We start from the raw sequence: 16,295 nt of genomic DNA, 5'->3' as shown, positions 1-16,295 counted from the left end.
TTCATCTCTAAAAAGAGAACACGAATAGTACCTACTTGATAGGTTTTGAATATTGAATGAAATCGTGCACATCAGCAGTACAGTAAGAGCTCAGTGTACTTGGAAAATTAATGACTAATATTAGTGAATAAGAACACATTTAATAGCATAATGCACCCCAATTTTGTATCTATAAAGATGAAATGCACTGCAATGCTGCTTTGCCAAGCACATTAGAATTGAAATTCAACTCAGAATACTTATTTCACCAGTTACCAATTTAATACCAGTTGAATGGGTTGAATGCTGCAGGCTACATTTCAGTAATGTCGTTTTTAATCTTACCACTGAATGCTATGGTTTCCCTGGAAAGATTTTAATTACAACCTTTAAACTTATCCCTACTTCCTTTTTTTTTTTTTTTAAAGATTTTATTTATTTATTTGAGAGAGAGAATGAGATAGAGCATGAGAGAGGGGAGGGCCAGAGGGAGAAGCAGACTCCCTGCTGAGCAGGGAGCCCTGATGCGGGACTCGATCCCGGGACTCGATCCCGGGACTCCAGGATCATGACCTGAGCCGAAGGCAGTCGCTTAACTGACTGAGCCACCCAGGCGCCCCTCCCTACTTCCTTTTTAAGAACCAATGTGTACCTTTTTGAAATCCTATAAGCAAACTCTCTTTCTTATGTTATTATATCATGTTTATATCTCTATTATACTGATTCACTCAAGCAAAAAGAAAAAAAAAAACAACACAACAAATAGTAATAGCACCATATAAAACCTGCTCTAAATCATTTCTAGCTACCTGAAATATAATCAGATCTGTTTTGAAAATGTGGGAAACTTCAGTCATGGGTGATAATGACTCAAGCTTTCTAGGAAAAGAATGCCACTGCAGAAATAATTTCTTTACTCTAATTACACAAGTCTCCGCTTTGAGAAAAGGAGAGAAAGTGGAGTATGCATTTTGCAGTTTTCAATTTTTTTTTTTTTTTGCCACACCAATCTCTGGCAGTAACTGAAACCAGAGGACATTCCTCTTAATATTTTAAAAGCCTAATTTACATGAAAAATTATGTTACTGGGTGTGCAAAAATTGTTCACCAAGTTCAAAGAGTGAGATAAGTAAGGGAAAAGGCTCTATTTTCACATAGGCCCAAACTCAGGACTGTTTCCAGGAAGTTAGGATCATAGGGAATCTTGTGTTCTAATGCCTTTGGGACTTTTTTATTTCATTTTTATTGAGATATAATTGACACACAGCTCTGTATGAGTTTAAGATACACAGCATAATGACTTGATTTACCTAAATTGTATAATGATCACAATAAGTTTAGTTAACATCCATCTCCTCATACAGGTATTAAAAAAATTCTCCCCATGAGATCTTTTAAGTTCTACTTTCTTACTTAGCAACTTTCAAATATACCATACAGCAGTGTTAAATATAGTCATCTCATTGTACATTACATCCCCAGGACTTACTTATCTTATAACTGAAAGTGTGTACCTTTTGACCACCTTTATCCAACTCCCCTCTGCCCCCCCCCCATCTGCAATATATCAAATAAGATTACTAAAGTTATCAGAAGTGAGACTTCATCTTCCCATTAGGGAAAACTGAGTCAAAGGAGACTTTGTTTTTAAGTACTGGATTCTGCTTTCCTATTCCTATTTCTCTTTACAGCTTGGGGGATCAAAGAAAAAAATTTACATTTTAATATGATAACATTTGAATGAGTAAAGGCGGATTTTCAAGATCCTGAAATCAGCCAAAGTCAAACGTTTGTAAAATCAAATAAAACACACTAAGTTTGGAAAAGGAACATCAACACTTCCTGTTAAATCCCAGACATAATAGTGGTGTGTCATAAAGGTGGATACTATCCTCTCCTAGCTCAACCTCTAAATGCTAGTGAATAAAGATAGACCCTGGAGGAAGCATATGTAATCTCCTATCTCTGAATTACTGTAACGGTTTAGGCTAGCTTGGTGACCTTGGCATTTTCTATGCCCTGGTGTTCCCATCCATAATTTAGAGCTAATAATACGAATAAATTCTGTGGTTTGGGGAGGATTACTTCAGATACTGATTGAGAGGCATTCCCTATCTAGCAAGCATGTAACATTAGCCATTATTTTTATTAGTATTTGAATGTAGCAGGAAAGTCCCATAAGTACTCACAAAGTGAGGACTTTCCCGTGGACCAAATTCCTCTACCTGCCAGTACCTTATAATGTAGCTAACCTAGTGGCGCCCAATGCAGGGCTGAGAATTCCTGATCCGAGGTCTTTACCTGTCTCCAGCCAAATCAGAAAAATAAGAACAATTTAGAGGTTCTTTTTTGTTTGTTTTTGTTTTTCTTTAAGCTAAAGGGATTCGCTTTAAAGACCTGGTCTTTAAAATTATAGACCTTGAGCTTTTCTTGATGTTAAAATCTTTCATGAAACTCTGATGAAGATAAGTCGTTTGGATTTTTCTTCTAAAAATGTTAGGCAAACCCGAAATTCCTGAAAAATCCCCAAATCCAGAATTGACCTCAAACCCCTTCTCCCTTTCAATGCCTCGCAGACCGGACAGACCCACCCGGTGGAGGTGATAAAGACAGACGCCCCGAGAGACCTCCGCGCGCCCAGCTGACGGAACCGGATGCGGAGCGGAGGCTGCAGCAGAGGACGATGGCAGCAGAGGGAGGCGGGGCCCAGGCGGAACCCGCCCCTTAGAACGCGATCCTACCCGCCAACTGGCCGCGGCTCTTGGAGCTCCAGCCAATCCTTAAAGCCTTTGGAAGCTCTACGGCCAAGCAGTACTAAGCTGAGCCAATGGGCGGTCGCGTTACAGGCTGCTGGACACCGAAGTCGCAAGTCCTCCCAGTGTCTGTGGCTGGCAAAAGTGGAAGCCAGGTAGTGGCTGGCCGTGGTACCTCTGCGCCCGGGTCTACATCCGACTGAAATCCGCCCGCAGCCGACCCGGGCCTGGAGGGTGGGGCAGGCGGACGGCGGCAGAGATGGGTCCGCCCGGAGACTGGGCGTTGGTGGCGGCCGAGGGTAGCGTGCCAGAAGCCTTTTGTGAAGTCAGCCGGTTCTCACTGCCTCTCAGGGTGCGGTCCCCAGATCGCCTGCATCACCATGGGGCGGGGCGGGGGGGGGGAGCTCGTTTCAAATATGGACTTCGCAGCTCACCCCAGACCCACTATATCGGAAATCCAGCGGTGAGCTTTAGGTGATTGTTATGCGCTCTTACGTTTAAGAATAAGTACAGGAAAGTGTAATGGGGCCGGTCGACAGCTCCCTGATTTTGACACTGAGAGCAGTGTGCTTGCTGGCTGTGTTCTCCAGATCCTTCTGCCATCATCTTAAGGACTCACAACCTCAGGATCTTGGTGAAATCATCTGTAGAATGAAATGATGTTCTCCGACCTACCTTCTTCTCATGGAGGTGAAGTGATGATAAAAATTAGAAGCCCAGTGGGCTTTGGAAGCGTATGGAAGATGGCATGAGTATTTCTGAATTACTCATCCAGACGTACACTGAATTGATGGATGTGGTCTTCACAGTATTTAATTACATCTATGGGACGCCTGATGGGTACCCAAAGAGTAGGTAGGAGTTGGAGGAATTGGTTGGAAAAATTTGAAAGGGATTGAGATTGGAGACTGGGAGACCAAATACAAGGACACCTAGTCACCTGACTTTGAAGCGATGTGAGTCTGGTCTTCAGTGGTGACAAGGGGAATAAGAAAGGTAGTGAAGTTGATGGAAAGGAAAGAATGAGGAATTGAAAACTTGAGAGGGCAGCTCTTGAAACAACAGGGTATCCATGTGGAAATGTCCTATGGGCAGTAAGAAATCTAGGTTGAAGTTCAGTTCTCACCAGAGATGATGACTTAGAGGTTTTCAGCATAGACATGATAAAACCCTTAGAATCACGTGAGCATCCTGAGACAGGAAATGTGCTTACATTTCTGCAGGAGGGCCTTAAGGAAACCCCACAGTTAAGCCATGATGTCGAATCAGAGAAGGTGATCCAGTGAAGTGTGAGAGCACTTGGTAAAATTAAAGCTTATTTTTACTCATATTAGTGAAGGAAAATATCAGCCATTTCTTCATTGCTGACTCCTGCCCCTATCAGAGCCCATAGTCACAGGCCTCAGGGCTGTTCTGCAAGTAGAGATTGAAGAAACCTCGAAGGGCCTTGGGATCAGTGAGGAGGGCTGATACTGCAGGATCTTGCCTCATGGCTGCCATCCAGAGCTTAAGTTTTGGAGTGTGGTCTACACAACTGTGGGAAGGGAAAAGGATGAAGACATGAGCTAGGTTAACTAGGAAGGCATTACAAAGGCTCCTATATCATCACTCTGCAGTTTCCTTTTGTTTTCCTCTAATCTTTTAAAATAATTTCTTTGGGCGCCTGGGTGGCTCAGTTGGTTAAGCGAGTGCCTTCGGCTCAGGTCATGATCCTGGAGTCCCGGGATCGAGTCCCGCATCGGGCTCCCTGCTCGGCGGGGGGTCTGCTTCTCCCTCTGCCCTCTTCCCTCTCGTGCTCTCTGTCTCTCATTCTCTCTCTCTCAAATAAATAAATAAAATCTTTAAAAAATAAAAAATAAAAAAATAAATAAAATAATTTCTTTAAAATGCACAAAATCAGAATATTTGATTTGGAAGATACTGTAGAGGTCTTTGTTTTATGGAAAAGGAATCTTAGAGTGAAGTGACTTGCTCAGTTAGCATGAGAATTATTTGTCCAGGCAGACTAATAACTTTTTAAAAGGAGAACATGAAAGACAACCATGAATGTTATATATTTATTCTACAGCCGGACTGAATACCCTTAAGCTCTAAGAATTGAGAGTAAGCCGAGGTGGCTGCCAAACTTCAAAACATGGAGTTTGGAAAATAGTGTGGGAATTCTGCTTGTAAATGAGAGGTGGCATTGATCATAACAATCCTGCATGACATACTTATAAAAATGTACATCCTTATGGATTTTTAGCCAGAAGGGAAGGAGTAAGTTACTTTTAAACATTTTACTACATGTCATAGAATTCTCTGTCCACCCCTCCCCCACACACTCCAGGAATGGAGAAGGGTGGTGAGTATATGCCCTGGATAGTCCAAGATTCTCCTCCTGTCTGCCTGTTCCCATTCATACCAGTTATATAAAATATTCTAATTTTTGTTCAGAAAAAGGTCAATATATACTCTTCCAATTATCATTATCCGAAATTATGCACAGAATATTCAAATGTCTTACTCATTTAACTCCAGAATTTCCAGCCGTTCAAACCAGGGCCAGATGAGGTAATCAGTCATAGAAAGAGAACTGCCACCAAAGAAGGTTGTCTTCTTATTGGTTAGAACCTGGACATTAAACAGCATAAGAGTACTTGTCATTTGTGCATTTAGTAAGACTCATCATCAGAAATGATGAAGGCAAGTTAAGTAGAGCAAGTGAGAGCAGCAGCTTTTACCCTGACATATTCAAGCTGGCTTTTTGTTTGAACTTTAGAATCTCCTGGTTTGGGATGAAGCCAACAACCAACAAAATAAACTGGAAAGTAGAGAAAAATCAAGCAACAGAATACAAGATCTTTGTAATACATACACCCAGCAAAGGACTGGTATTCAGACTAGAGAGAGAACTCCCGGGAATCAATAAGAAAAAAGGCAAATAATAGAAAATGGGGCCAGACTTGACCTTCACGAAAAAGGATATTCTAATGGCCAAAAACCATGTGAAAAGGTATTCAACCTCACTGGTCATCAGGGAAATGCAAATTAGAGCCAAAATGTAATACCACTACACATCCTTCATAATAGTTAAAATGAGCAAGACAAAATTAACAAGGGTGTGGAACCACTGCTGGTAGGACTATAAGCTGGTGCAACCATGTTTTAACTGTATGTACTGAAGCTGAGTGCATGCATTCTCTAACCCAGTAATTCTACTCTTTGGAAATGTGAACATATGTTCACCAAAAGATAGGTGGAAGAACGTTTATTGTAAGAGCCCCAAAGTGGAAATGTTTACTGTCCAACAGGAGTAAAATAGATAAACTGTGCTATAGTCATATGTTGGAACACAAAGGATAGGAATGAACTACATACAATATAGATGAATCTCACAAAGCTACTGTTGTATGAAAGAAGCCAGACCCAAAAGAGTGCATATTATATAATTCCATATGTATAAAGTATAAAAACAGCCCAAACTAATGTCTCTTGATATGGGTGCTTGTTCCATCACTATGTTCACTTGGTAAAAATTCATCAAGCTGTACTCATGCTTTGGATACTTCTCTGTATATAACACTTCAATAAAAAAATGACTCAAAATACACTGGAAATAACTGGGTTAACTGTTAAACAGATGTCAAATAAAATTATCTGAAAACCAAACACAAATAGTATGTTTCTATAATTCAAGAATGTGCATTGGTGTTAATGGTTTTGACAAAGTAGAGGACCTAATTAACACCAAACCAACTTACCTTTTATAAAACTTCCATAGTTTTCCTCAGGGCCCATATAACATTCTGCATTGTGGATTGATGGCTTATATCTACTGGAGTATCTGTCTTTTGTCTACCACCAAGCTAATCATCTGAAGAGTATAGACCATATCTTACTTTCTACCTTCCACACTACCCAGTAGAGTGCCTTGCAATTATTAGGCACTCAGAACTGTACAACAAATCAATGTTAACTGGGCCTGCCCTTCAACTGTAGTGTCTGGTTATTATATTGTGTATAAATTAAGTATGGCAGTTTCAGTCAGAAGAAAATAACCCACTCAGCAGCCTAAAACATGGAAATGGCACTACTCACTTTAAGGCATGAGTTCTAAATCTGGAGTCTATGAAGGTAGATGGGGAAAAAGTACATACTGCCCCTCTCCCCCCAGTAACCCCCAATTTAGCAGGTATTCCCATTATGAAATGAACTACAGTAGAGTCAATCTTATATATTTTAGTTTAAGCATTTAAAAATGCTGAGAAGGGGTTCGTAGCCTCTACTAGGTTGCCAAACACAAAAGAAGTCTTCATCTTCAAAGAAACAATATCCCATATGTATTCTCTGACCATAATGTAATTAAAGTAGAAAATAGCAAAAAGTTTAGGAAACTTACAAGTACACTGATAAATAATAGTTAGGCAATGAGAAAATCAAATGGAAACAGGAAAAAAAGCCAATTTAGAACAGAACAATGAAAGTCCTGCCTATTAAAACTTAATTGGATGCAACTAAGATGTTATTTAGAAGTAATGTATTGGTCATTAATGCATTATACAATCAAGAAAGACTGAAGGCATGTGCATTAGCTACTGAACTTCTGAGCTAGTTAGTAAAAGAGCAGAAACAGCCAAACCCTATCAAATGATTTCAGAGATTAGAAACACAGGCAAAGTAACCCAACACATTTTATCAGGTTAGAATATCCTTAATGTAAAAAACAAAGACACTATGAAAACAAAATAATAATCCAACCTCATTAATAGTATGCAAATTCTTTAAATATTAACTAGTTCTAGAGTATATATGAAAATCCATTGGAAACAAGTAGGTTTTATCTCAGTAACGCTAGGATGGTTCAACACCAGAAAATTTGTCAATAACACCATATTCATCAGATTAAAGGGAAAAAATTCCATGAACATCTCAATAGATGTAATAGATACAGACAAAACATTCAACAAAATTAAACACATTCATGATTTTTGTTAAAATTAGCAAACTAGTAACAATTTTCTTAATGAAAATAAGTTCCAAAAAAATCTACAACAAACTTAATACTGATAAAATATTAGGATGCATTCCCATACAAGGGAGGAACTATGTCTTCCCTCAGTAAAAACCCAAGGCTGAGAGTGAATGGAATGTCTCAAGACCAAGAGAAAGACTTGATCTAAAGGCCCAAACGACAGCTGTGCCCCAAAGGAGGTAAAAACTCATCCAGGCTTCTCTAAGTGTCTTTATGATTCATGACAAACTCTGGTGGGAAATGTTTATTATGTACTATTAAAAAAAAGAACACAGCATGGTATCTATGCCCTGATTACAGTTATGTTAACTTTTTCCTTCCTTCCTTCCTTCCTTCCTTCCTTCCTTCCTTCCTTCTTTCTTTTTGTTTTGTTTTGATACATGGACAAGGACTAGACACAGGCATGGAAAAATGAAAACAGGTGACAAATTGTGGAAATGTTAGTGCATTTTTTTTCCTTGTTATTTTATTGTCAGTGTGACAATGTTTTAAAAGCAAGCCATGACAAAATATTTTTAGGTGTTTCAGTTTGTATCTTAAACACAACATCTTACAGCAATCTGTCATAACCTAAAATTCCTTATTTGGTGTTATTACTAATTGCCACAAAGTGATTTGGGAAAGGGGAGTATGAAGAATAGTGGAAGGAAGAAGGGGGTGGATACAGTGTATCATTTATTCTGACAAAAGCTTGGAGAAGAGATTACCTCCTCTAGCTTGCTGAGTTCTTTCCGCAATTCCGCTTTTAGGCCAGAGCAGTCTTCCTCATTCCGTCTTCTCAGAAAGCTTGTTACCAAAGATGGAACCTAGACAGAGAATAATTTCTCAGTTACCAGTGTGAGGCAAACTGTACCAGCCCCCTCACAGAAAAGCATGACAGAACGCTCAGAGTCCCAGATCAGGGTGTTCGAGAAACCTGAAAGTGCACCAATTCCTGTATTCACAGAGGTCGGGTACTGATCTTAGAAACAGTTTTGGGGCGTAAAGAGATATTTGGTCAGGATTTTATAAGCTGCGAATAATAGAACCCACTTCGGTGAGTTTGAGCCAAATATGTCTTAAAAAGACACTGAGTGACTCATAGAATTATTGAGAGGCTGAAAAAATAGGCTGGGGACTAGGCTGGAACGTTCGGAAATCATGCTCAGAACCGGCATGATGCTGTCCGTGAGCTGAGCACTGGGTGCTGCCGTTTGCGCTCCTGCCAGAAGTTAGACCCCGAGGTGACTAACGCCTTGAGCCCTGAAGCCGTCCTGGGTCTGGAATTTGATCCTGCAACCGCCACTGCTCCCCAAAGCCTGGAGCTCTGAAACTGGCCACTCTCACCAGCAGGCCCCGTGCCCCACACACCGAGCCTGTCTCCCCACACTGCTCATTTCTGAATCCAGCTCTATGGTGGGCGCTTCTGACAGGAAGAGCCAGGGTCCCACACTTCTGCCCCAGCCGCAAAGGGAGCTGGGGAAGAGCATCTTTCGGCTTTCTCCCTTGCGGAGGACCTGAGAAGGTTGTTCAAAAGGTGTAGTGTCAGATGCTTCGGGGGTCATCCTGGAGGGGTTTGTGTGTTTTAACACTTCAGTTTTTGGTATGGTCTCATTGCAAGAGACAGAAGTCCACTCATCCCTGTTTAAGTCAACGGGTGCTTGTAAAAATACAGGAGAGTATCCTGAAATGCCATCCATGTCCACACAGCTTGCCCTCATTGGAAGTGAAGGTTTGCAGGCAGCACTTCTGTCCACGGCTCCATCTGGGCCTGCCTGGTTTTTTATCCCTGCTTTTCCTTAAATGTCTGCCTCATATTGTTCCTATATAACATGTCCCTTGGCAATGCTCTTAATTTCTGCTTCCTTAAGTTAATTTTGGGGGGCACCTGGGTGGCTCAGTCAGTTAAGCATCTGCCTTCGGCTCAGGTCATGATCTCAGGGTCCTGGGATCGAGCCCCACGCCGTGCATCTCCCTCTCCCTCCGCCCCTCCCCCCTGCTTGTGCATGCTCTCTCTGTCTCAAATAAATAATAAATTTACTTTTTGTATGGCTTTGGTTTGTTAAGTCTCCAATTTTATTATATATTTACACACACACACACACACACATACACACTCCTCCAAAGCTTCAACACCTTTACTGTTAGTCTCCGTGTCTCAGTTTCAAGTTCTCAGGAGAGAAGATGATTGGGCTGGGGATGCAGGTGGGGGCATTTCTAGTTTGCTGAGCTATGGCCAGGAGGGTGGGGTCATATGGTACCTAAAGCCCCCTCTTCCCTGAATGTGAGCTGGGAAGTAATGGTGGGCATCTCCAGTTTTTAGCTTATTTTCTTTTGAAACAATACAATGAATCTCTCTCTCTCTTTTTTTGAAAGTAATCTCTACACCCAATGTGGGGCTTGAACTCACAACCCCAAGGTCCAGAGTCACATGCTCTACTGACTGAGCCAGCCAGATGTCCCTATAATGAATCTCTTGTTACTATTTTTTTAGTCCTCCAACATCTTTCTTGTAATTGTCATATTCCCTATCCATCACCTTCGACCGTGGCATCTGTGCTATTCTTTCCCTCTCGTTCTGCCAAGCTAGCTAACTCCCTCTCTCTTCCCCATTGGTTTCCCTTTGAAATGTCTCCTTACACAATATGTTCTCTCTAGAAATTTCACCTTCTAGGTATTTCTTTAACCATTTAAAGAAGACAAGATATGCTGACACATATCCTGACAAATAACAGGTCTATAGAGATAACCTGACACCGCTATTCTTGTTGTCCACTGTTGGGCAGTTCTTTGTGAATATCAATTGTTTGAACTATCTACAACCTTGATGCTGATTAAGATACGAACAGGTCTTCTACAGGAATGCCGTTTACTCAGTCAGCTGACAGCTATCGCCAACACAGAGTAGGTACCTGCTGCTAGACACTGTGGCCGGAACCACAAGGGCCAACACAGCATTTACCATGTCAGACTCTCTCTAGGCGTTTTATATAAACTGATTTTTATCTACAAGAAGGGAGCAATTATTATACTCCTTTGACAAGTGATGAGCTGAGGCACAGAGGTAAATGAGTAACTTCCTCAGAGTCACACCACTAGGAACTGGCAGAGCTGGTCACGGACCGAGGCAGTGAGCCAACAGTGATGGGAACACAGCCTCACCGGAAAGGAGCTCAGAGTCCTGGTACAACACATAGGCAAGAAAGCGGGCAGTCACTGACAGGGAGAGGTTAGCACCTGTGGGACCACAGAGCTGGGCATGAACCCAGCCCGGACAAGCTTCTGGAAGGCAGCAGAAGCTGAGCAGATACATGAAAGAGGACTTGGAGATAACCAGGCAAAGTGAGAAGGGGTAAGAGCCTTCCAGCAAGAGTTTAGAAGGAGGTGGTGAGTGTGGGAAAACAAAACATTCAGTGTGGCAGGAACACAGTGTCTGAAGAGTGAAGAAGGCTGACTTTGGAGAGGCAAGGAGAAGCAGGAACCAGATGGTGACACGGCTTGCAGATAAGAACACTGCTGCGTTTTCCTTTCCCACGTCACTGAATCATAAATGACAGCACTGATTTAGCTTAAAAAACAAAGTTTTTTTTTCAAATAGGAGCTGAGATTTCTTATACACATACCTTAGAAAATAACTCAAACACCATCTTTTGGCAAGCTTTCTCATAGGGGTCATCTGGCAACAGCTTCTTTCCTGGATATGCTTCATCCAGGTACTCACAAGTGATGGCAGATTCGTAGATCAGTTGACCCTGACTGTTTTCCAGAACTGGCACCAGGCCAAAGGGATTCTTCTTAAAGAACCACTCAGGCTTATTTTTCAGGTTGATGTTGATGATTTCATGCCTGAAAGAGACAAAGACAATGAAGAGAGTGGAACTTTTTTTTTTTTTTTTTTTTTGTACTTCTGAGTAAGTCCTTACTGGCCCTACCATCCACTCAGATTTGATCAGACCCCAAATTTAGGATTTAGGATTCAACTCAGTCTTGATTCCTTTTCCCTTGCTCCCTCTCCCTCAAGTCCAGTGGATCACCAAGACCTGTCAGCTAGACCTCCAAATCATAGCCACTTCTCAGCTTTATCCCTGCCTCCTTGTCAAAACATCAGCTGCCAGCTAGACCTCTACAGTAGCCTCCCACTGGCCTCTCAGCTTCCACTGTGCCCTCCCTCTAGTTCATTTTCCACAACAGAAGTAAATTGGATCAGGCCATCCTCCTGCTTGCAACCCTGTGATTGCACCTCATTGCAATGAGGATAAAACCTAAACCCTCTGTAGCATGTGATCTGGCCCTTTGTTACCTGTCACACCTGTTCCTAGGACTTGCCCTCTGGTCATTACAAGCAGGCCACACTGGCCTTTTTTATATTTCTTGAATTTGCCAAACAGGTTCTCACCTTAGGGCATTTACATGTATTGTTCCTCTGCCATCTCTGCCTGTCTTCTCAGGTCAAACACCAGATCCTCCAAGAGGCCCTGACTACCCGGTCTGAAGCTGCTGAGAGCCTCCACTACATGACCATCTTGTTTTACTTTCTTCATTGAACTGATGATGTGTATCTGAAATTACATTGCCCGTTTATTTACATCCTTATTATGTCACCTCCCTAGAGTGTAAGCTCCATGAAGGCAGGGATTCTGTGCCTTGTTCATATTAATAAACAAACATGTAAATGAGTAAAATTTTTAAAATAGATTTAAATGCTATGAAGACAATAAAAATGGTTTCAGACAGGGGTACTCAGTAAGTATTTGTTGAATGAATGAATAAATAAGTGGAACTGCTTCAAGACTGTCAATAAGATACTCCATTTTGAGCTAAGAGGTATTCTAATTGTAAATTATCTGAGGTAACTAATTGAACTGTATTCACTACCTACTATATGAGAATCAACATAAAATTCAATTCCTTTTACTAAATTGAAAAGAAAGCTCCTCACTTTTTTTTTTTAAAGATTTTATTTATTTATTTGAGAGAGAGTGAGAGAGAGAGCGCAAGAGGGGATAGGGTTAAAGGGAGAAGCAGACTCCCCGCCGAGCAGGGAGCCCGATGTGGGACTCGATCCCGGGACTCCGGGATCATGACCTGAGCCGAAGGCAGTCACTTAACCAACTGAGCCACCCAGGCACCCGAAAGTTCCTCACTTTTACAAGAATATTAAGGAATCCAAAAAATCCACCCATAAAATAAAGTTTCAGATTAAACGTCCACGCACTGATATTTTTTAAAATGTTACGTGGGTAAATCACACTAAGCAAACCCAAAAGGAAGAAAACAGATGAAGTCCAAGCTATATTCAGACTGTAATTAGATCTAACTTGTTTCTTGCCTGAGAGGTTGTACAAGAAATAAGAGACAGCAAAGTTTCATGTAATTGTTAAAGCCAGGTCCATATAATTGTCAAAGCTGGTTCATTGTCCAATAGAACAGGTTAGTTACTCAAAAATAACATACGCAAACACCTATTTCCCCATCCATCTCAGTAGTTAGAATAGCGTTTAGTTTGAGGATTTAAATATGTAATCCCCGATGAAAACAGGAAGGGCTGCATTGAACACTAGAATACAGTTCTGTATCAAGAGGTTCATGTGCTGACAGATTACTAGACACTCAGATACCAGCCATCAAAAGAAATACAAGGCCAGCTCCCTGCCAGGGAATTATCAACATTTCTGAAATTTTATACCATGAAAACAAAAGGTAGATCCTGGGCTTTTGTGATAAAGAAGGTTCTTAGAACACACATGCATTTGGTAATCTGACATTATGAGCCAATAAGTCAACACACCTGCCACAACAAGTTGGAAGATGTATTTTTTAGAGAAAACCATGCTTTGTTAGGTGATACCATGCAGCAAAAATCTAGCACCTCTCTAATGAAAGTCATCTGGGCAGCGAACTAAAACCTGATCCATGAATGTAGAAGACCTCTGTTGTGTGCACTATCTGGTGGCTGTTACCATTCTTCACCGCCACACACACACTATTTGGTAAAATCAGTTCAATTTTCCTTTGGAAAACAGTCCCAGTAAATAAGGTAGGGTTGTTTTCGAGGGGCCCAGAAACCAGGACTTCACGTCCCCCAATCCAGCTGTGCCTTGCTCCTGTACTTTTCAGTGACACAAGCATAAGGTACATCTTTTTTCAATCCAATTTGAATAAGATTACTCTTACTTGCAATAAAAGAATTCTAATACAGCAAATACTGCAGTATTTGAATAAAATACAATGTTCTGGATAAATGTTACTAAATGTTGAGTATTTTGCTATGTGTTCAGAATCAATTTCATCCAAATAAGATGCAAATCTTAGTGAAGTGATGGCTAACCCGAAAATATTTTTTTTCTTTAGAATGCATCTTAAAATCTTTTAGGGAAAATTATTGTCTGCTTAATTCTCCCCCTATAAGACTAAAATTAGTTTATAAACCCTAAGCACATGGATGGAAAATTTCTTAAGAATGGGGGTATATTTTAAACTTCTGCACCACAGGTTATCTAATGTCTGCTCAACAGTTTCCAAAGATCATTGGAAGGGAGGCAATGGATATTTGGTGTCAGGAGCCAAGTGACTATTGCATATTCCCCATGGATAACCAATAGGTCAAAAACCATTTGGTTTTTAATTTCAAAGAGGCTTCGCGGAAGACTGAATTTTTAGGCATACACACTTTGACTCAACAACCCAGCCTATAGGAATTATGTACAGTACAGTACAGTTGACTCAGGACTCTGCCAGTAGGGTCAAGGCCTGGACTCTGTACTGGAGTAAATTACCAACTATTAGGAAAGGAACTATATAATCAGAATAACAGCAAATAGGATCACAGAAAACAGACATGAATGTAGAAGTGGGGTGAAAGCAAAAGGGCAGTGGACCAGGAATCAGTGATCTACCAGAACTGAAAGAGCTGCTGCTGGTCATTACCTGTGATCTCCACTTAACCACCAACCTTAGGAGAGCCTCAGCTTTTCAAATCCATAAAATGGTTAGGTGGATTGAAATGGGGTGTCCTAAACTGGTGTAATCTATGGCATTCCTCCCACCCCTCACCCCAGGAAGTGGGTTCATAATTTGCTTTGACACCCCCCCCCAAAAGTCTGAGAATAGTTTGTTTTGCAGGAAAGGAAGCCCCTGGGGCCCCATCGGAAATTCCCACCCGGCCGCCCCCAAAGCAGCTGCCTGGGCCCTTACCTGATTCCCTTGGCCTTCAGGACCAAGAGTGTCCTCTGGGCGAATGGGCAGAACCTCATGCTGTAGACGCGGATCAGACCCTCCGGGACCGGTCCTGGGGGCGCGCTTCCTGCGGGGGAGGCGCGGAGGCGGTCACCGCCCGGAGAGCGGCGGGGACCCCCATCCTCCCGCCATCCCAGGGCCAGGCCGCGGAGAGGGCCCGCGCGCTGCGGCCCCGGCCCGATCCCCCCAAGTGGGGGACCCCCCAGGTGGCTCCGGAGCAGCCACACCAGGACGCGCGGCTGGGAGTGGCCGAGCCCCCCCCCCCCCCCCTCTCGCAGCCCGCCCGCCTCACCCTTGGCTAGGCTTCTGGCCGACGCTCCAGACATCGCGGCGCAGCGCAGACCGAGCTCGCGCCCCGGGTTTGCAGGCGATTCAGGAAGTGGTTCACTCCTCCCTCCGTCCTTTCCTTCTTCCCTCCTCCTCTCCGAAGTCCCTGCGGAGGTCGGCCGTCAGTTCGGCGGGGGCTGTGTTCTCCCGCCCTTGTTGTCCCGGGTGCTTAACTAAAACCGGTGCCCGGCGACCCCAGTGCGCGGTCCTGGCCGCCGCCCCCAGGCTCCGTTTCCCACTCTCTGCAAGGAGGGACGCGCTGCCCCTGTGGCCGAGGGTCGGCAGGGAAATCGCAGCCGAGAGGCCCAGCCCACGCGCCTACCTCGGGCTGGCCTTCCCGGTTTTGCCCGGCTACCCATCAAACACTGCGGCTGGTGGTTGTGCCAAAGTGTACTGTGCTGGCCAAGAGAGGCACCCACGTCCAGAGGCGCAGAAGAAGCTCGACACCCCCCTCCCAGAAGGATAGTGGTCTCCAGTCCGGCCTGCACGCGGGTCCAAGCCTCACCCTGACCCTGACCCTGACCCTGACCCTGACCTCCCACACCCCCGCACACAGCTGCTCTCAGGGGGCAACGGTCTGGTTGCAGTTTTCCTTCTGCTCCAAAGCTCCCCTACTTCAAGGCTTGGAACCCCAGGCCCAGAGCTCGCTCACAGTTCAGAACTTATTCTGCAAAGATACCTACCTGTCCATGGCCCGGTGCCAGTCGCCCAGCCATCTGCACGGGTTTTTCCTTTCCTTGTCAGTAAATATGACTGCTGGGAGGGCCCTTGTTCCTCCTGTCACCTGTAGGACACATCCTTTTAATTTTAACCCAAAGGAAACAGCATAAATGTGGCTATTACTAACAGAATGATGGTGCTGCTTTCAAAAATCTATTAAAGGTTTGGATTTTGAAGCTGAGTAGGGACACAGGCTCAGAGTCCCGCAAGCTGGCTGAGTACATTTAGACAGTAGATTATGAAAAACGTCTGGGTAGAGCTGAAACAGTCCCTTAACTTAAGGGGGT

The 16,295-nt window shown here is 43.1% G+C and overlaps 1 protein-coding gene across 2 annotated transcripts; it reads right to left on the bottom strand.

The window, feature by feature from the left end:
* Positions 1-4,035: 4,035 nt before the first annotated feature.
* Positions 4,036-15,720, bottom strand: GSTO1 (glutathione S-transferase omega 1). Of its 2 annotated transcripts, XM_021700263.1 has the most exons (6): positions 15,254-15,720; positions 14,920-15,028; positions 11,349-11,571; positions 8,454-8,552; positions 5,239-5,345; positions 4,036-4,266 (listed from the first exon to the last, which is right to left on the bottom strand). In XM_021700263.1, exons 1-6 carry the CDS (start codon positions 15,285-15,287, stop codon positions 4,113-4,115), a joined length of 726 nt encoding a protein of 241 aa, XP_021555938.1. In that variant the 5' UTR covers positions 15,288-15,720; the 3' UTR covers positions 4,036-4,112. The 2 variants fall into 2 exon arrangements, with proteins under 2 accessions (XP_021555938.1, XP_044772077.1); XM_044916142.1 differs by lacking the exon at positions 8,454-8,552 and having other exon boundaries at positions 15,254-15,667.
* Positions 15,721-16,295: the final 575 nt, after the last annotated feature.

The sequence above is a fragment of the Neomonachus schauinslandi genome, chromosome 6 (genome assembly GCF_002201575.2).
Source record: "Neomonachus schauinslandi chromosome 6, ASM220157v2, whole genome shotgun sequence".
Classification (NCBI taxonomy): Eukaryota; Metazoa; Chordata; class Mammalia; order Carnivora; family Phocidae; genus Neomonachus; species Neomonachus schauinslandi.
This window is presented reverse-complemented; position numbering and strand designations above follow the sequence as displayed.

Excerpts from the sequence above, each read along its gene's own strand:
- GSTO1 (XM_021700263.1), bottom strand. The coding sequence starts at position 15,287 with ATGTCTGGAGCGTCGGCCAGAAGCCTAGCCAAGG. Across the intron at positions 11,572-14,919 it reads CTGAAGGCCAAGGGAATCAG|GCATGAAATCATCAACATCA; the intron begins GTAAGGGCCCAG and ends TGTCTCTTTCAG. Across the intron at positions 5,346-8,453 it reads AACTCAGCAAGCTAGAGGAG|GTTCTAACCAATAAGAAGAC; the intron begins GTAATCTCTTCT and ends TTTAATGTCCAG.